The 20,531-nt window shown below is 48.3% G+C and overlaps 5 protein-coding genes across 5 annotated transcripts; 2 read left to right on the plus strand and 3 right to left on the minus strand.

Annotated features, from left to right (window-relative positions):
* Positions 1-12,624: 12,624 nt before the first annotated feature.
* On the minus strand, positions 12,625-13,491 carry MIND_00774200 (uncharacterized protein; the record flags this gene model as incomplete). The annotated part of the gene is made up of 5 exons (XM_037364431.1): positions 12,625-12,885; positions 12,931-13,095; positions 13,160-13,249; positions 13,296-13,397; positions 13,456-13,491. The coding sequence occupies 5 exons, from the start codon at positions 13,489-13,491 to the stop codon at positions 12,625-12,627; spliced, it is 654 nt and encodes a 217-aa protein (XP_037220075.1).
* A 161-nt stretch (positions 13,492-13,652) lies between these two features.
* Positions 13,653-15,962, plus strand: MIND_00774300 (uncharacterized protein; the record flags this gene model as incomplete). Its single annotated transcript, XM_037364432.1, has 6 exons — positions 13,653-13,699; positions 13,750-14,086; positions 14,136-15,347; positions 15,396-15,534; positions 15,590-15,899; positions 15,953-15,962. 6 exons carry the CDS (start codon positions 13,653-13,655, stop codon positions 15,960-15,962), a joined length of 2,055 nt encoding a protein of 684 aa, XP_037220076.1.
* Positions 15,963-16,430: 468 nt separating this feature from the next.
* Positions 16,431-17,904, plus strand: MIND_00774400 (Di-copper centre-containing protein; the record flags this gene model as incomplete). The annotated part of the gene is made up of 9 exons (XM_037364433.1): positions 16,431-16,568; positions 16,617-16,737; positions 16,790-16,921; positions 16,966-17,288; positions 17,342-17,376; positions 17,429-17,499; positions 17,546-17,571; positions 17,623-17,760; positions 17,806-17,904. The coding sequence occupies 9 exons, from the start codon at positions 16,431-16,433 to the stop codon at positions 17,902-17,904; spliced, it is 1,083 nt and encodes a 360-aa protein (XP_037220077.1).
* Positions 17,905-17,997: 93 nt separating this feature from the next.
* MIND_00774500 (uncharacterized protein) lies at positions 17,998-19,900 on the minus strand (the record flags this gene model as incomplete). The annotated part of the gene is made up of 6 exons (XM_037364434.1): positions 17,998-18,323; positions 18,371-18,763; positions 18,809-18,859; positions 18,916-19,197; positions 19,248-19,601; positions 19,651-19,900. 6 exons carry the CDS (start codon positions 19,898-19,900, stop codon positions 17,998-18,000), a joined length of 1,656 nt encoding a protein of 551 aa, XP_037220078.1.
* A 207-nt stretch (positions 19,901-20,107) lies between these two features.
* Positions 20,108-20,522, minus strand: MIND_00774600 (uncharacterized protein; the record flags this gene model as incomplete). Its single annotated transcript, XM_037364435.1, has 2 exons — positions 20,197-20,522; positions 20,108-20,141 (listed from the first exon to the last, which is right to left on the minus strand). The coding sequence occupies exons 1-2, from the start codon at positions 20,514-20,516 to the stop codon at positions 20,108-20,110; spliced, it is 354 nt and encodes a 117-aa protein (XP_037220079.1). The 5' UTR covers positions 20,517-20,522.
* Between the last annotated feature and the right edge of the window lie 9 nt (positions 20,523-20,531).

Consider the following 20,531-nt stretch of genomic DNA (forward strand, 5'->3'; position numbering starts at 1 on the left):
TGCTAGCACCAGCCAATCATTAGCTGATCCATACCTGATCTAGTAATGTCTCTTGAAGTACACAACTTACATAAGTCATTGAAGCACTATCAAGGGTACCTGAATGATAAGATTATTATCCTTGATAATAAAATCTTATTACTATACCTATATCATCTCATGATGATTCATCACATGCATTGATGCTGCAATATCTTTACTAAGTCTACATGAATTCAGATGGTTGTTGTCCTACTAGGTAGCCAATTATCAAGGCATAGGATGTCCTGATGTAATTATAGTTCCATGGGTTGAGATCATAATATTATACAAGTTTTTTTCTAGGTTTCATATTTTAAATTTACCTAGGCACAATGATCCCTTGATATCTTGCTAAGGAATCCACGGATAAGCATGATCCAAGTTGCATTCTGGTCTAATAGATGTCTATCTCAAATCTAGTGGCCCCCATAATTTCAAGTATCATTTCTACCAGTATATATAACATATATCATATTATATCAATCTCCCAGTAACTCACTGAGAAGTGAGAGGTACCCAATGAAATCAGAGTAGGAAGCATACAGAGGGGTCCCCCAATGAGATTAAATTTCTCACACCACATTATATGCATTGAAAATCTTATTATTCCCTATTATACTGATAAATAGTACTACACATCATACTGGCAATACAGCCATGATCTGCTAATTGATTATGGATCAAACTACATCAAGTTCAGTCCATGAGGCATATATAGATACCCACATACTCTGATTGGTCTCTATATATCCTTAGAAGATGAATTAAGGTGAAGATTCCAAGACAGGTTGCGTGCAGAACTGGTTTACATGAATAGTGGGGTCTAGAGGCTGAGTACTAGACATTAAGATGCATGTATGGGGGTGTTTGGATGTGTACTAGGACCCTGAACTATAATTAGTTGTGGTTCTGGTATGTGTTACAGGAGGTAGCTGAAGAGAGGGTAGGTACCCATAGAGCAAAAGAGAGTCTCTTCGCTATTACAACTGGTCAGAAAATAATTTTCAGTATGATCCAAAACTTGGATGTAGGATGGTATAAACCCTCAAATGAACCTGTCTAGCACTTGAATCAACCCCATAGCTATTCTGGATCTCTTACAGTATCATTATCAGTGTTATCTCTCCAAAAAATGATGAGTTCACTATATGATGACCTTTGTGAATGTAGTTGATTTGAGTACATCAACTGGTAAGGGTATCATGCACCTCCCAGGAAATGGTGCCCCCACCATTTTGGCATCTCTCTATCCTGTGTTATATAGCACTTAAGGTCTCTGGGAATTGAATGGCCCTTAAACTTACTGTGGACTTAGAAATGGGTAGAGGTGTGGGGGACTATCACATGGCATCATATAAACTTAGATCAAGAGATTCCATGCATTTAGTCCCAAGATATCAGCAAAATACTGCTTCATTTGGTATTCAGGCATGCTTAGCAGTGAATAGATCAAGGTAATTGCAACATAAAATATAACTGGTGAGGCTCAAGGATAGTAGGAAGCTATACCTTTCAAATGAACTCCATCCCAGCTTTATCCACCAAAGATAGCCAGAGATATATGCCATCTTTCAAGGCTGATGGAGATCAAAGGACACTGATGGGTCAATGCATTGCATTCTCAGTGCCATATTCACTGGGAGTTGAGTGAATAAACGCCAGAGGCTCACATTAGAGTAGCCAAACTCACAACTTAGCCACCTTAGATTTTCCAAGTACTAGATATTCTTTTTTTAATGACTCAATAGTTAATATGGTAATCATATGCAACCATAATGATCAAAATACCTTATCAATCAATGGTAATTTTGAAACCCCTCCTCCTAGTACTTCATTCATGCATTTGGGGGTTTATACCATCCTACATCCAAGTTTTGGATCATACTGAAAATTATTTTCTGACCAGTTGTAATAGCGAAGAGACTCTCTTTTGCTCTATGGGTACCTACCCTCTCTTCAGCTACCTCCTGTAACACATACCAGAACCACAACTAATTATAGTTCAGGGTCCTAGTACACATCCAAACACCCCCATACATGCATCTTAATGTCTAGTACTCAGCCTCTAGACCCCACTATTCATGTAAACCAGTTCTGCACGCAACCTGTCTTGGAATCTTCACCTTAATTCATCTTCTAAGGATATATAGAGACCAATCAGAGTATGTGGGTATCTATATATGCCTCATGGACTGAACTTGATATAGTTTGATCCATAATCAATTAGCAGATCATGGCTGTATTGGCAGTATGATGTGTAGTACTATTTATCAGTATAATAGGGAATAATAAGATTTTCAATGCATATAATGTGGTGTGAGAAATTTAAGCTCATTGGGGGACCCCTCTGTATGCTTCCTACTCTTATTTCATTGGGTACCTCTCACTTCTCAGTGAGTTACTGGGAGATTGATATAATATGATATATGTTATATATACTGGTAGAAATGATACTTGAAATTATGGGGGCCACTAGATTTGAGATAGACATCTATTAGACCAGAATGCAACTTGGATCATGCTTATCCGTGGATTCCTTAGCAAGATATCAAGGGATCATTGTGCCTAGGTAAATTTAAAATATGAAACCTAGAAAAAAACTCGTATAATATTATGATCTCAACCCATGGAACTATAATTACATCAGGACATCCTATGCCTTGATAATTGGCTACCTAGTAGGACAACAATCATCTGAATTCATGTAGACTTAGTAAAGATATTGCAGCATCAATGCATGTGATGAATCATCATGAGATGATAGAGGTAGGTATAGTAATAAGATTTTATTATCAAGGATAATAATCTTATCATTCAGGTACCCTTGATAGTGCTTCAATGACTTATGTAAGTTGTGTACTTCAAGAGACATTACTAGATCAGGTATGGATCAGCTAATGATTGGCTGGTGCTAGCACAATTATTCAGCTGGGACAATACATAAGTCATTTAATGAAAGTTGTTTATATAGTCAAAATACACAACTTTGATTTTGTGATGATCTGTGACATTCACTGATGATTGTACTGTCAAACAGCAAAAAATTCCTTTTTGGAAGTATGTCACACTATGTGACAAATGTAGCAGGCTGACTGAGGACCTGACTTCAACCCAAGTCTGGATAGGATTATATAATGCAATCACATACCACTGTCACATCTGGTTGTTTACGTCCTACGGTACATAACTTATTCATAATCATCAACTGACAAAGTTTCATTTTGAAGGATTTTGTCACATACATTATACTTATACTATGTGACATTGTGACCAGGACAACAGGATCTGACATTCTCATATAGTATACTTTCAAGTTGTTGCTTAAGTAGAGAAAGTATGACTATTATCACTATTTATGTCATATTTGCCAATTTAGGAAACTAACTTAGATAGCAGTGGATTATTGCAGCATTAGCAGCGTAGAAGGGACTTAGCACTAAGGGACTTGAGAACTTAGAGATGTTGCAGAATTATTGGAGTATTTATTGCAGCATAGGGCATTTGGGATCATCCCTTCATGTTAGAATGCGCAGCCCAGCGGGCCGTTCATTCTAATATGAAAGGATAAATGGAATTGGTAGGTGATAGCAGCCTATCAGTTATATATGACCTAGTGATGTGTCAGTGCTAACACATTTATTGAGCTGCCACAGTAGGTTATTTCATGGAAGTTTTTTATATAGTCAAAATACACAACTTTGATTTTGTCACAATATGTGACATTCTCTGATGATTCTGCTGTTCAGCTGCAAAAAAAAATCCTTTTTTAGGAGATATGTCACACCTCTGACATTTTATACCATTATATAACAGCATATATATAGCTGAAACCAGCCTTTGATCACCAATATGTATTGAATAATATAGAGAGTCAAGACCAAATAAATGTCACTATCAACTGACAAGATTTCCTTTTTTGGAGTTTGTCACACTTGTCATACTATGTGACATTGTCTCTAAGGTACCATCTAACCTTCTCATATAGTATACTTTGAAACTTTACCTTATATGTGACTAATCATCACTATTCATGTCATATTTGCCAATTTAGGAAACTAACTTAGATAGCAGTGGATTATTGCAGCATTAGCAGCATAGAAGGGACTTAGCGCTGAGGGACTTGAGAACTTAGAGATGTTGCAGAATTATTGGACTATTTATTGCAGCATAGGGCATTTGGGGTCATCCCTTCATATTAGAATGTGCAGCCCAGCGGGCCGTTCATTCTAATATGAAAGGATAAGTGGAATTGGTAGGTGGAAAGTTCTGCACAGCGCTTCGTGATATGTCTCTATGTTTCCCAGTCCTACAACGTGCTTCCCGTGGTCCCTATCTGCGCGCTTTACTTCCAAAATGAACTTGATATTCGGCCATTACGCCCTCTGTCTCTATCCCCCGGCTAACTTACGAACGCTTGGCACTGCCTGGATGGAGGCACCCGAGTTCGTGGACGTGGTATATAAATTTCATGGCGAACAACGCCGGACCGCTCTACCCGTGGGTTAGACTAGTCCCCGGTTCTTATCGTTTGTGTCGCTCATGTGGCCCTGAATGTCCTCGGCTAACGCGATCCTGGGGAGACTTCAAAGGAGTCAGGGTATTTAATTTCGGAACTAGTAACGACGAGCTCCCCCCGCCTCCTTCGCCAGGCGATCGATATCGATTGGACACTGTCGGGAGTCTGTGACAATAAACATTGTCCGCGTCGAAATATGAGGGTTTAAATTTTGTAGAGTGCGAATCATATCAACATTTTCGCGTGTATTACTAAGATATGATGCCATCATCTCCGCGAGCCTCTGTCGCAACATCACAACTATATGTGTGTTACCGTGACTGTCTACCCATCAAATTCCAGCACTTTCTGTTTCCTACCTCGTTGCTGAACCCGCCGATTGTCGTTATCTAAGTCAACCACCGCGCGTGGCCGTCGGGCGGGGGAATGTTGTGGAGTTTTTGGGCGAAACAGGTCCAACCTAACAAGGAAGGCGATCGTAGCCCGGCGGAGTGCGATGTCATCGCAAGGGGGTCGCTCACAAATCTGAGGCGCAAGTTCTTTTCACACCGCCCTCGTCCCAAAAAGGTGAGATCCCAGCCGCCGCGATGAAGAACCGGTGGGTACAGGCATCCAATCGATCATGCCGCTGTTTTTCGTCGTGGGAGACGTGTGCGATCTATCGGAAATACAAGGTTTTCATTCTTCGTTTATTTAGATGGGGAGTTTCAGCTGGGTTTTGGTTGGTTTACAGCGTCTGGTTACGAGCCTGAAAAGGATAGGTCCCTTCCAGCACCGACAGCAACAGCGTGGAGGAAATCGGCGACGTCGTTCTTATCGATGGCCACACATTCTATGGAGCCAAATCTCTCGCGAGGACAAGAAGCAAGCCCTGACATAGGGCAAGAAGCGCGATCAGCTTTGGATATAGCCAACGCAAACCTGTCCCATTCTGACTCTGTTCCTAGCACTGTAGGCGCGCCGACGCAACTTCCGCCCTTCAGCATGGCGTTGGATACGCCCCCATCGCGTAGGTTGTTTTCACTTTCGCTCCTTCTCGTGTTGACGTCTGTGCAGTCACGTTTGAGGACGAGATGGCATGGCGCAGCGACAATAACAACTCAGGCGCTGACAGCAACGTCGACATCAGCTCTGCACTAATTTCCCAGCAAGAATCTCGAGCGGACACGTACCGTTCATGCTCGCCAAACGACAATGCCTACAAGACATCGCTACCTGTTGCTGAACTTGACTCTATGTTGCAAATGGTGGTGGATCTAGGAGAACTGCCTCGCGCCTTACAGCAAGCTCGAGCCAACGAACAAGAATTCGACCCTTCCTCTCGTCAGCCTCTGTCGTTGTTTGTCTCTTCACGCTAACAATCCTTAGCCGCTGACTTTGACCCAACGACCAACGCTGCGAGTGGAAGCTCGACGACAAGTACCGAGCCTGCCTCTTCCCGACCATGGGGTGCGACTACCACACCCGCTCAGCAAGTCGCAGCGCGCGTAGCAAGACACGGCACGGACAACCGAGGACTTTTTGCAGCGGAGCTATACCAGATGATGTTCGCCTACCTGCATTTCACGGACCTTGTGCACGTTTCTCGCAGTTCCCGGTACTTGCGCTACGTCGTCAACGGACTTCATCGTCTTCGGTTTCGCGGGCTCGCTAGTCACTGTTTCGGAGTGCACACGGACAAAATCCTCCCCGTCATCACAGCACACCATGGGGGCTTCATTGGCGAAACGGCACGTTGGTTGACTGTCTCGTTGTACGATCCTCTTCGATTCTTCCATCTCCAAGCTGTCAACATCGGGGTTGGGCCGGGCGCGATTGCCGTGTTGGAACCTTTGCTGTTTGCAGCGGGTTTCTTCCGTTGGCGGGACTTCAGACCGACAACTCCTTCGGTACTTTCCACGGAAACCTCCTTAATGGTCAACAGCTTCGAGGAGGGTTGTCGATGGGACACCATTATCGTGGAGTATTGCAATCAGAAACCGCCCAAGCTTCATAACCAAGACCCTACTCGTATCTGGCGTGACGAAGATGCACTTGGGAATGTCGACTATTCTGTCGCAGCACCCTACCTGGTCCTTTTCATCCACGAAGGAGGGGGGTCTATCTATGTGCAAGACCTTTGCATCCATGCCAACGACACATACCACACGGTGTTCTGGACCGAGTCGACTATTTTCATTCTCGATGTGCGTGGCTTCATCCGTGACGAAGTCGAAATCAGGGAGGGCGCGCTGTCCTCGAACTCAGCCACCGATTTGCATCGCTACAAAGCCGTGTTGAAGAGCAGAGGGATTGACGTAGTGGTTGGGCCGACGACTTCCGGGAGCGGGGCGATTTATTGTTCGGGGGATCGCTGCCCTATGCAGATAAAAAACTTTCAGGGTCCCGACCCCAACCGAGCCACGATTACCTTCGATGAAAATGCGTTGCTTCGTGACTTCACCGGCCAGCAAGCGCTCATAGGCTTCAAATCGGACTGCTTCGCGTTCTCCACCACTCTGAACCCCTGCGAAGCTATCAACTGCCCAAACGCGCTACTCAAACAAACCTTTGCTGTTATGGACCCGGGCCTGCTATGGCGCGTGAGCGATCTTCCTGAGTTAGAGATCGTTGCACACGCTCGGAATGTAGCTATAATCAACAGATATGTGAGTGTTCGGCAGCCTTGGCACCAGCCTGCTTACTGTTTGCAGGTATATGGCGGACGGTCCCGCGTAGCCATCAAGTATGGTGAACGCAACAAAGGAGCCTTTTTTGTTCGGATACCTGTCCTCAAAAACTATCCCAGCCACGACGTTCCTCTCCAAGGCTTGCAAACTGACCTTTGGATCGATCGCCCACCCCAACAAGGCCAACACCGCGGGGTTACCCTGTTCAGTTCTCCTCTTCGCTTCATCGGGGGAGTGTCGTTTTCTTCCTATATGACGGCCTACGTGAAGCCACCGCCGCGCATGCTCAAGACCAAAGGCGTTGAACTGGCGGTCATGTTCAACTCGATGGACCAAACCCATGCTCGCAACAAAGCGCTGCTCGACCCCAAAGACCACATCCTAGGAGTGAAACATGTCAGATGCATCACAGGGGACGTTTTGGTAGTCGCTACCTTGGATGGTCGAGTAGTCGATCCTCGCGCCGTCTTCAAAGACACCAAGCAAATTACCGCATTGCTAATCGAGTAGGTCCATTTTTTTCCTTCTTCAGGTGTATTGACGGGGGCGCATAGGTGGTGGAAAGCCAACCCGGAGTTGAGCTTCGACCAAAATCATCCTACTAACATCAAAGCCACGTTTTGATTACTGAATAGTGCTTACCACATCTATCTCACATCAATTGCTGTCATTCGTTCTCTTTCCTGTACTTCGATAATGCTAGTCTGAACCTCGCCGTCTATTTGTTCTCTCATGCTTCCGGATACAATCAATCCGTGCCTATCTGCAGTATTAAAGGACGGAGCATCTTGCCTGGCGCCTGTACATTCTTTCATGGCCTTCTATCACTTGCCCCAATTGACACTCAACGAGGACTTTCACTTAAGCCCCGTCGAAGTCATAGGGCACGAAATATTCGCTCGTACTTATGTCTTAATGAGGGACGACTCCCCCGTGAAGATCGTCTTCCCTGCGCGCATGTATGACTTCAATTTCGACCCCGATGGAACACTGGTAAGTGCAGCAACTGTCTGGGGGGCAAAAAACAATGCTCTTTTTACAGCGCCTTATAATGAACGCTCCGTCAGACGAGTCGCCTAACTTGCGGGGTGTATTTCAATCTACGCTTGCATCTCTAGGCTTTATCATGCGATGGGAGGCACCCCCCGATCACGTTCGTCCCTAGGAATATAGCCTTAATGAATGACCATCGACTAACATCTAGTAGTTGCATGAAATCACTCATAAATGGAGCAGCAATACTGCTTCTTCACCATCTGGTAACTTGTTCGGTGTCGTGCGCAGGAAATATTCCTTGGGTAGGTACTCATAGCACCCCTTGACTTAGCGCATTGATGCAGTATTCGCTAGACTAGCGTTAATTGGGAAACCAACACTGAGTTGTACAATCGCCGAGACCAACTCCCAGAAATCCCATGGGGTGCAGCTAATGTGCCTTCCTTGCAACGCGGAGGACTTTTTTGCAGTTGTCGCGGAACTACGCCGCGTCGAGAGCAAGTCTGTTACCTTCTACCACGGAACGGAAATGTGGGCTGTGGTGAGCACGCTACGACGATCCTTCACGTTCTACATCTCACCCCACATTGCAGAAATGGGAAATTGTGGCTAAAAAGATGTGCAGGTTGTACCGCGCGGTACAAGAGAATGAACCTGCAGCATCCTAGTATCTGTCAAGCTTTGCAGTGGACTTCTGACCTTTTCGAGTCCATACCGTTTAAAAATTTCAAAAATATTGATGTACATGATTTCAAAGCGTTCCGGCGTGTGCCCCGAGCCATTTGGATCTCGATGAACGAAGAAGGGGGATAGTCCGCCGTCGGGCCCGCGGATCATATTATATCGGAAAAATCCGGCCACCCGGTTCCATCGCTCCACAACTCCACATCAGCGGTCACACTTTTCGCTTTTCGACTCCACGCTCAGTCGCGGGAAAATCTTCCTGCCCGTTTCCGACGCACAACGATCTCATCTACACTGCCTGTAGCGAGCGGTCGCTACAAGTAGGCCCATGGCCGTTCGCTATAAAAGACAGTGTCGAAGCATACATCTCTCCGTGTCCCAGACTTTCTAGCCATGCTCGGTGAGTTACTCCTTGCTTTCGCTTAAACGCAACTAACGCAGGCAGATCTTGCAACTCTTCGCGAAAGCTTCCTCAAATCCCCTCTCTACCTAGGCTCCAAGAAACTTCACTTCTCCTGGAAGCGCAAAGAAAATGGCCACGTAGCTTGTCTTATCGACGACACTGGCAAACGCGGAAAGGTCGCTGTGCTTACAGCGGTCGGTGTCGTTTCTGAGTCTCAGGCGAACGTGGATGGTGTAGGAGGTTGGCGCCCGGCCTTCAACGACCGCCTGAACAAGGCCAAGTTCACTTTCATGCTTGAGAAACCTGGTGCGTTTTTTTCTATCTTATTTATATATACTACCTCTTACATTCGCTAGAAAACACCATTTTCGACGTGGATTGGGACCGACAAATCGAAACAGTGAACCGCCTCCAGTCTGGCATCTGCGACAACTCCAAGTCCCGCTACTTTATCCATTCGGATGGGTCTGGGAGTGTTCTTCGCTTCTCTAAACCCGTTTTCGAGAAAAAGAAGGACGGCGACATCGGTCAATGTCCATCGGTGTTCTGTTTTCAAACACTGACGTTGCCTAGAAACTGTTTGGCCAATGGAATGGACCGTTCCCGAGGATTGTCAGGACGCCTTCGACGATGTTTGCAAAAAGCATCATATTCGTCCTCTAACAGTCTTCAACGAGGACAACGAAGTGGTTATTGGCGACGACTTGAAGGCTGCAATCGTGGGGAGCGTCGTAGAAGTCGCCTTTACCCTCAAGCATTACACTTTAAAGGACACGAACAATGAAGTATATGATTGCTTCACAGGTGCGGTTTTGCTGCTGATCTACTACCTCGTTAACTGATGCAACGCTTCAGCCACCGTGCTCGCGGTGACTATACTTCAAACAGGAATTCCAGACGACCTATGTGACTACCAAACGGCACGCGATCTTCGCCAAACAACCAAGCTTGAAGAGTCCTCCGGCTATGATCGTGAAGACACCGTGATGACCATGACGGACTCTTTCGTCCAAGTCCCGCCAAGCTCTCAACCAGAGGAGAGTAACGATCGAATGGAAATGGATCAAGCCACTCAAACATCTGGTAAGTTATCAGTGCCCGACTTTTATTCATGGTTCTCATGCCTCTGTATAGGAAATCAAGATAAAGCGACCGACAAAGCGAGCGCCCCGAACGCCCGCTCAGGCTGCAACCACTCAAGCATCGGGTAAGTTACCAGTACCCGGCTCTCACTCACGGTTCTCAAGCTTCTGTATAGGGAATCAAGATAAGGTGATGGACAAAGCGAGCGCCCCGAACGCTACTCAGGCTCGTGATAAGAAATTCCCTCGCGGATCACGGGGTGGTGCACCGAATGCAGGGACGGTCGATGGATTTGAAGTCGTGCAGCCTGTCGCGTAGCCTTACAATTTGAGTCTGTCCCCATCTATAGCGAATATACATCCAGACAAGACAATCCAAATATATTCACAGTACTACTGCGGAGCAAGTAAAGAGTGCTCAGTCATTTCTCCTCGCCGAATCTTTCAAGCGAGTCCATGAAAGGAATAGAATCCTCAGATTCAAACACCATGCTGGCTATCTGCTAAATGGCCACCGTCTTGTGACCCGTACTTTACGGGCGCGTCATTAAAAAGTCCCTGCAGAGATGAAGAGCGAACTTACAAAAAGGCAATGCATCGTCTCGTGGATTTCTTTCTCTGTACCATTGCTACTGTCATGACGCGTACTCCTAATGGCACCAGAATGCAACGGCTCTGGATCGTATAAGCACATTCCCGCCTATGCACAAGTAGCCTTCCACTCACCTCGGTCTTGGCGCTGAAGTACTGACCCTGTAGCAGCGGGAGTCATAGCCAGGCCGGAAGCTGTGACTATGGGACTCAGAATTGCGTAGCAAACAGAACCTTGGAAAATTACGCCGAACAGTACCGATTCCAACGCCCTCCTTTCCCATACCCAGGTTAGTTTGATTTTGGTCGAGATAGGTATGCGTTTCTTGGAATGGCATACGTGATAAGAAAGATGTAGCTTGCGTCTCTTTAGAATCTAATCGAGCAGGACTGAATTACATACATTGATCCATGGCGGCTTCTGCATAAGTTACGGGGGAACGAGCAGATGAATAAGCACGTCGCTGAGATTCGCGGACAGTGGACAGTGCTCGCGCGTATTCGAATACACGGCTGGGTTCGGCCGAAAACGACCGGTTTCGTTTCCTATACCGCGGGAATCGTCGAGCCTTGAAACCAGGATTAACCAGTTTGTGATTATATCTTTCATCGGCGGCGCGTTGGAAGTAGGAGTACCGCTCTGAATCAGATAATCGACCCCATAGTTCTCCAATAGCTTTGGACTTGATAGCTTGCGACTTCTCTTCGTGGTGCGCAGTGGACCTCAGACATTCAGAGCTGACGGATAAAGACTTCTCAATACCTACGCGCTATTCACCTAAAGACAATAGCAGAGACGTACCGAAAAATTATAAAGGGATTTCGAGGTCCTCGTGTGCGTGTCGTACGGGAAAAAGCCGACCGCCTTCCATCTGACTGCCCTGTACCGCCCTCCCTCTGTAAATTATTAACCTCCCTACTATCGCGAGATGTGTAACCGATAAACAAACAAACACACTCACAGCATCGCGGTACCAACAATCGCTGTTGCAACCCCTCGCAGAACAGCGGTGGCATGGCTTCGAGCCATCACAGACAACGTGGGCTCGCCGGCATGGCGTGCAGATTTGAAGCATCGAGGACTGAGGTGCACACTGCATAGCGGTTGGTTAGGCATCGTTCGCTGAGCATGAACGCCCCTTACCCTTTTTTCGATACTGTGCGAGTACTAAGAGAGCCGTGAAAAGCTGTGCGCCAGAAGGGTTCGTCTTTATGTACCCGTATGGATAGGAAAGACCTTTTCCGATCACCCACCTAACAAACAAGTACAAACCGAGCGAAGCGGACGCGCGCACTGGCATGTAAACCAGTTCGAAGTGCGGTTTAATCGAAGCCCCCTTTTAAAAGTGCAGCTGTTGTGTCTGTCCATTATCAACCTTGACCAGGGTACCAGCAAATCGTCAAGGAAGAACAGCAGCGAACCCTGCCGCAAATTCAAGCAGAGGCAAATAGAACTGACGGGTTGTTAACACGCCCTTGCACGGTTGGTATCGCCCAACGCTTTTGTGGCTTGCAACAGCTACAAGCGAAAGAGCCAGAAGAAACGGATGTGGTGTATCAAAGCAAAGACTAGCCGTGTTCCGTCAATAGTAAGTACATCACAAATCTGATCACAAATCTGACAACTATGCATCATTTCAGAGGGCCGCCGGCCTTCCCCGATCAGTCACTTGATCGGATCGCCTCTTCCGACTCTGCCCCAAACGCTGACACGCTATCGTGGTCAGCCTGGCTTTTACCGTTTACTCCCTGTGCTACGAGTCGCCCGTATCCCGCAGTGTTACTACCCCCAGAATCATGCACGGGATCGGCTAATGTGCCCTCTGGCTCGGAACGAGTAAAGTCTCCATGTTCAGACTCATCAGAACTTGCCGCACTGGCCCGACCAATGCGAGCAATCCGGTCACCTCCCAATATCCATGCCTGCTCCAAAATAAGCGATGAAAGCATTACGAAGACATCTCTTGCCGTGTTCCACACCAAGCCGCCTAAGTCTGGCGCATCTTCGCGGCAAATCGTCACATCGCATCGCAAAAGGGCGCCAGGTTCCAAAATCTCGCAGTCTTCGGGGTTGACGGGCACGCTGTCTGTCAAACTCTCTAAAGAAGGACGTGTCTTCCACTCGGCGTGACACTAGGAATGAAACCAAAAGACAAACCAAGTCAACTCTAATCCGTTGAGCCGTAAGTACACTTACAAGTACGGTCGTAACATCCACGTTGACTAAGATCAAGTCTTTTCCGCGACGAGGGTCCATCTGGACGCAGGAAAGGACTTGGAAAGGAGTCTGAATAACGACGTAAGTTTTTGCTAAACTCTAGTAAAACGCTAACATGAATCTTGTCGCGCCATGTTTGCTCCAAATCATTCAGAAAGACGACGGTGCGTTGGAACACATCTGCGAACTTTCCATCTGGCACGGAAAGTATCAGGGACTGCAAACAGGATTACAACGCTGCAAACGACAAAAAAAAAGCACTAGAATTGACGAACATAGTGAGCGGGTCCGGTACGAAAAAGACCCTCCATTTTTCCGTAAAATGCCAGCGAAAAGTTCTTGCGTCCATTGCGGAGCGAGATGACGCGTCTAACTTTCCACACCCGTACGCGCCACGAAAAGGCTGCGATCGAAATCGAGGGCGCGTTCAGAGGAGAGATAGAGGGGTCGCTGATTCAACAAAAACGTAGCCATGTCTGCGTCTTGTTGCCAATGTGTTGGTCGATGCTCGCTTTTAAGGTAAATTCCTTCGCCAAAGATTGCAGTGGCCTTCTTCCTATTCATATCAGTGATCGGACCCTCCTGGCGATCTCTCTCTCGACATTGCCACGCCTTTCCGTGGGAGAAATGTGCCATCCGTTCGTCCGCTGTCGGATGCGGGCCCTATTCAACAAACCCAAGTTGCGCGATAGCATCGCAAGATCCGATGCAAGACCTCCATCGTCCTTGTCCCACGCTTCCATAAGGCTATGTTTCAGATATCATATATTGCCCCCCCTCTCTACCTTTCTCTGCACGGGTACACGCACCTCGCACCTTCCGAACCGCGCGCTCTTTGTAATGTCTGTCCGCTCATCCCTGGCTGACGTGAATGGTTGCCTGCAAGGGTTGCCCAACTATGTCAAAGTAAGGCTTGCGTTCAGCCGTCTTACCATTATTTACTGTGTCCTTCCAGACGAAAGCCGAGAGCCTGCTAGGGTCCGACGGCCAAGCAGCAGACTGTGGTGTCATATTTGCATTCGCTTCGATCAGAGAACGATGGCACACGGTCTGGCCCGTGCTGTTTGCTTTGCTGGACAACGACCGACTCCCTTCTTACTCCATGGACCATTCCTCTTACTCCACCGAGGAACGCATCCGTCTCGAAATATCCTGGGCGATTGTTGTGGAGATGGCTGAATCGAATACCTTGGCCAGTGTGGAAGAAGATATTGGCTCGATCTGGGATAGGTTGTGGCCATGGCTCGCTGTATTTATGCAGCCAACGTCTTTTCTGGGACTCCGGCGACCTATTGATTCTCGAAACATTCACTCCTCAGTCATATGTCTAGCCGTCGTCGCTCGATTCATTCGTCACGCCCAAACACATACTCGAATGTCAGCCGGATCTAATGCCGTGCGTCTCTTTGTTATGACTTGGGTGCGCTGCTGCGACGAACCAGTCCGAGAAAATCGATGGTCTCGACTGGGGTTGCTCGCGATGTATGACTTGCTTCGTCAGTTTATTTCGACTATACCAACCCACATCCATGTCATCGAAGAAGCCTGCGGTTCGTCCACTCGAAAAATCGCGTTTTTTTGCAAACAAAGTTTCGACGCAACGACTCGCGAAACCGACCCCATTATATCAGACTTCGCGATCGTCTCTGTAACCTGTTTCTGGAAAGCAGTCGACTCGGCCCTGCAATCTCGAAATCTGCGGTATCAATTCGTAAAACAAAAGGTCTTAGGTGCCGCCGCGACTGCGCTGTACACCATGGTCGCTCAACGCGATATGTGCGCGAATAGAGAGAAGTCGGTAGGAGATATTCTGCTCTTCATGCTGAAGATAAGCCAGCACCACTGGGAATTCGGAGCGTGGACGGATGCAATCGCTAGCAAAGCAATCGATGGGACTTTACTTGTAATGCAGCGCACAGAATCCCCCACCAACTTGCGCATCACGGATATGGTGTTCTTTGGCGCTATTGGTCGCGCTATATGGCGCCCAGCTTTGCTCCGCTCTATTATGACCCACAGATTTAACACCGCGCTACTACTTCCAACAGAAGCGTTGACAACCCCCGAACACCGTTCCTTGCTGAACGTTTTCGCAGGCAGTCTCGACAGGAGGCTCCAGCACCTTCGAGAGTTTCCATCCAAACCTAACCGCCGCATGTGCTGGACGGTAAGGTGCAGCGAAAAACTCTCACATGGCGCTTACATGTAACTCTAGTGTGGTCGCTTTTCTTCCTCTGGCGAGCTCAAGCGCTGCCTAACTTGCAAAGAGACCTACTATTGTGATACCTTCTGTCAGAGAGACCACTGGCCTGTTCATCGCCTGGATTGCAAGACTCGTAAACTTTCGCAAAAAGGTAAGTACCCGACTTTCTAGACAACACAATTTAACCGAGAATACGTTGTCGATAGCGTGTCACTTGGATCGCGAAACCCGCAGGTTTCTGCGCCACATAATGGATGAAGATTTTTCGACGGCCTTCGAAACACTGAAGGACAACATTGCCAACGCCTTGCACATTGACCCGAACATTAACGTGGTTCTGCTATTCGACTACCGTTCCCCTAATTTCAGCGTGGTATTCCAAACTGGTGAAGAATGTGCGCGGACTGGTATCTTCGAAGACTACGATGGGGAAGATATCACAACTCGCCCCAGGCGTCTCGGAAATCGAATCGGCATCGACGTAGTGAAATTCGCGGGACAGGACAAAGACTATCTGTACGTCGTTCCCAGATATTCGAAAGTTGACATGGACAAGACTTGGTGGGCAGCTCTCGATAAAGATGCAGTAGCACAATGTTTCCATTGAAGAAAAAGATGACTGCTTGTTACTCCAGACCTTTGAAAGTATCTAAATTACATTTGGTCGATCTAAAGGTTGCTTTGTTTGTTAAGTCAACACGCCAATAAAGCAAGGTCCTTGTCAACGGCGGTCACGCCGGAGGCCCCTTGTGACATATCGTGTCTCAAACATCCAACGACCCCCAATCTATGTACCATTCAGTCAATGCTCAAACTCCTTAGAGTGGTCTATATGCTCCCGCGATGTTACGGAAACGAGACATGTTCACTCTCCCAACTACACTAAGGGCAAGTAAATATCATACCGGCACGGCGTCTCCAGAATATCACTCCACCAAGCGTCGTGTCGCATCTCCATGGGTCGCTTCTTCCAACTCATGACTACTCTGTCTGCCACGCCCGTAGGTCGCCGTCAATTTAAATGGGGCCCCCCATTCTTTTCTGGCCATGGCTACCCTCCTTCCCCTCATTTGGCTGCTTATTACAGGTTGCTTGGTACATGCCATATGCATCCAGCCGGCAGTGCGAAAGGAGTGGCGAACGTTAAGCTGGTCAGAGCGAGCGGATTGGATTCGTAGCGTCAAGGTCCGCCGTTGTCTGCGAAACTTTGCCTTTTTACTAACAACACCATAGTGTCTTGCAAACCTGCCTCACGATGACGCGTTGGCCCCCTCCGTCCCTCCTTCGATCTCAAATATCGTTCCAGTCAACACTAGTAGCTCATATTACGACGACTTCGTCTACTTGCACATGGGTCAGTCCACATCTGTCTTGCCTAAAAAAAGTCGCGCTAATTGTCCGTACAGACCTAAACACCAAAATTCACTTTACTGGCTTATTCCTTCCTTGGCACCGCTGGTATGTTGCCGTCTACGAGCGCGCCTTGAAGGAGAAGTGTGGATACAAAGGAACTTCGCCATATTGGGATTGGGTTCAAGGTATAGACCAACTCTCTCACGTCATTCCGTTTATGCATTATTAGACTATCGCGATGTTTTCTCTTCTACCATGTTTACCGATCCTGATCCCGAAAGCGGGCTTGGCGGCTGGGGCGACCCCGCAAACGACGTTAGCGTCCCTGATGGTGGTTTCTCCAACACATCAACCTTTAGATTGGCCTATCCTTCTCCGCATACCCTCCGTCGCAATTTTACGCTGAAGCCCTTCCTCGGAAACCCCTTTCTCAGCGAGTCGCAACAGCAACTCTACGGCAATACTTCGTTTACTCCAGCCGAGCGAGACAAGCTCGTCAATGGCTTTGTCGGCGATTTCAAAGGCTTCCAGACGTACCTCGAAGGTTTCAATGTATGTTCTTATCGTCGAACACTGTCGTTTTTCATATAAAAATGTCGTTTTAGGGTTCGCATGGAGCCATACATCTCATGGTTGGTGGGTCAGTTGAATGCTTACTTTTTGAACAAAACGAAGATAATCGTCGTATTCAGAGATCTCGGAGGAATCTGTCCCGCAAGTGCACCACCTGACTGTGTTGGGGGTCCAACATTCTCTGCCAATGGTCGGTTCGTTTGCTTCACTACAGCGTATCCCACATGCTTTCGCAGAACCCCTCTTCTGGATGCATCATGCTGTACTTTCCCTCCTCGTCCTTGATTAAGTTTGTTTGATGCGATTCCGACAGATGGTGGACAAATTGTGGTACGACTGGCAACACGCAAGCCCCCACAACGGTAACAAATTCTTCGGAGGCTCTGTCGAAGCCTTGAACAATGTCACATCTTACGAACAATACCCGACTGGTGCAGCGCCGTTCCTGAGTGTATGGGCACTTTTAGTTTGTTCTTTATGACTCATCCAACTGCAGGTCAACTCAACAATGCCTGCTGATGGGCTTTTCGAGTCAGCCAAGATAGGAGATGTTTTGTCGACCACGAATGGCCTACTATGCTACGTGTACGAATGAGGAAAAACTTGTTTGATCGGTGATATTTTTCTTGACCAATACTACTAGCAGCGAAAGATAACGAATAGAGCAATCATCCATAAAATAGGACCATTATGCCTGACGGCCTGATGCACCATCTTTGAGGTTGTCGACGATGGACGTCAGCTCACCCTTCTGTCGACGACCACTCTCAACCATCTTCTGCAGTATTTCAGCTTTCGATTGCCAATCCCAGTGTGTCTGGCTATCGACCGTGCTAGCATCGTGTTGTGTTTTATGCACTGCAAGGGCCTCTATGTCGGCGTCGAGCTGAGCGGAAACTCTGTCCAGCTGCTGTCGGAAGCCTTCTACAAGAGCATCGTATTCCTTTTGGAGCCTTGGGGGCAAACCACTGGGCCCGTAGCTAAACCGTGGCAGGGGCGGGTGATGTTCATGCGCTGTCGGAAAGCTATCAACAACGGTTCAGCCAGGATAACCAACACACCAGTGGCTGGTTCACCGCCGCGCTCAGTGCTAGTCTCAGACTCAGCTTCAGAGTCACTGCCATCTGACTCTGATTCGGCGGCCGAAGACGATGTAAATGCTGAAGCCGTGTTGTGGCGTTCTTCGTCTACCAGCATCGGTTCTGGCGGAATGTTCACGCTTGTTGGCGTGGAGCTGAACTCCATCGAATTGTGTGGCGCGTGATCCAAGCTAATAGGGCGGGATGGCCCAGCGACTGGCTGCGTCTGGGAGAGGCCGAGGGGGCTCCGAATATGCGGAGTGTGTGTGTGCCGGCCGCTACCGGTGCCAACGGCTTGGGCAGCACCACTCCCATATGTGTCGCGAAAGTGGAGGTACGCAGCGCGTCCAAATTTGGGTGGGTTGATCGTCCGTTCTAACAAATCGGTTAAACAGGACTCGATTGAATCCATGAACATACCATTGCGGCTGGCGGTCGTTGGCTGGAAACTTCCGGAAGAGAGATGCGAGGCTATTGAAATTGAGATTATCAACTTGAAGTCCACCAACTTGAATGCGGCGACATACCCGTTTCCGGCGTAAATGCGTTAGCAGTTGGATTGTGTGGTGCCAGCGGTGGTGGTGGGTGGGGTGGTGTATGATAGTTCAAGTTGGACTGCAATGGCCCGGGACCGACGACGGGAGCCTGGTTTTGGCGGCTAGGAAAACTTGAATATGGAGATGGCGGAGGGTTTGAGTGCCATTGGCTACCACTGGTAGGAGCGACACCAGTCCAAGCAGCGCCGCCATCCAGCGCAACGTGAGGGCTCGTATAGCCTGGAACTTGAAGATTAGTATTAGCCATAAAGTCTGAGAATTTACTCAGTACTAGTAGGCGATCAAAGGAAGCTATAACTCACCAGTGTTGGTCTGTTTGGAGCCTGGAACATCCGGAGAATCGGCGACTCGGAGGACCTGAGTACTAATAAATTGAGCCTGCGACTGGATCCACCTTAGAGTCCTAGAGTCCGGATCCGGCTCAGGATCAAAATCATGAGAGTCGAGCCCATAACTCGGAATCATAGTCGTATCTGGCTGTTGGACCGGGAGGCTGGCGGGAAACCCTCCCATCGGGCCATGAGCGAAAGCCGGGGGCTGAGGGCCGTAACCCGCTGGTACTGGTGCCTGCCGATGGCTGTAATTGAACGGACTCGGCGAATGTGGATTCGAGCTTCGATTGAGGAGGTTGAGGTATTCAGGGTCGTTGAACAACGCTGACAAAGCACCCATTAGTCCGACGCTTGATCTCTTAAGTTGTCTCACCAGCGTTGGTCCTGAAGCGGGGAGTGTTCTCGGACGCCATTGGCATCGGTTCATCGACGGCCATCAATTGTGGAGGGAGTCGTCCAGCCTGCAGGTTGGGCTGTGGGGCCAATGGGTGAGGGTTCATATACTGAGTGCTGGCCCTGCTGGGAACTTGAACCCCGGGCCCGAAGTTGGGTGGAAGCGTCCGAGGGAGACTTAGAGGTGGAGGTATGAATCCGGCAGTGTTGTAGCCTCCGTTGTTGAACATCGTTTGGCGGAAAGACAATGATATGACGCTGGCAGAGTGGGCAAAAATAAGGTCTCGTGATCCTGGGAACTCAATTGACAGTCGCCGAACGCATCATCACACGGTTGCACTAAAACGTCGAACGTTGAATGTAACTATTATGAAGACAAGGGTAAGGAGCGTGTGAGCCACTGTGAGGGCTAAAAGTGGGTATATACTGTCTGTTGCCTAGAAGGGGTACTGAGCGCTCTGCCAATTGAATCTGGGAAGTCCCGCGGTCAGTTAACCCTGATCCGGCATCATCGGATCGTACGCACCCAGGCGGCGCGGTCTCGCACCCCGCGGATTTGGGTGCTGTGAAATTTGCGCCGTTGGTGCACATGTCGTGCGGGCCGCCAGATAAGAAGAGCTGGAAGCCCGGGCCGCCGATATTGCTCCACAAGACACTGCGGGCCGTGCGGCCGTCGCTGGCCGCGAAGCACGTGCCCGGCTCAGGCTGTGCCTTGGTGATAGTGGTTTCGAACGACGATCCACGGCAGTCCGCTGCCTCGTACCATGCCACGAGAATGGGCCCCTTGGCGGCAATCTGTGCCGCGAGAACGAACATAGTAAGCATGCCGGTCAGTTGGATCTGCATTGCGCTGCAATCACA

The sequence above is a fragment of the Mycena indigotica genome, assembly GCF_014461135.1.
Source record: "Mycena indigotica strain 171206Taipei chromosome Unknown Mind.scaff0006, whole genome shotgun sequence".
NCBI classification, from domain to species: domain Eukaryota; kingdom Fungi; phylum Basidiomycota; class Agaricomycetes; order Agaricales; family Mycenaceae; genus Mycena; species Mycena indigotica.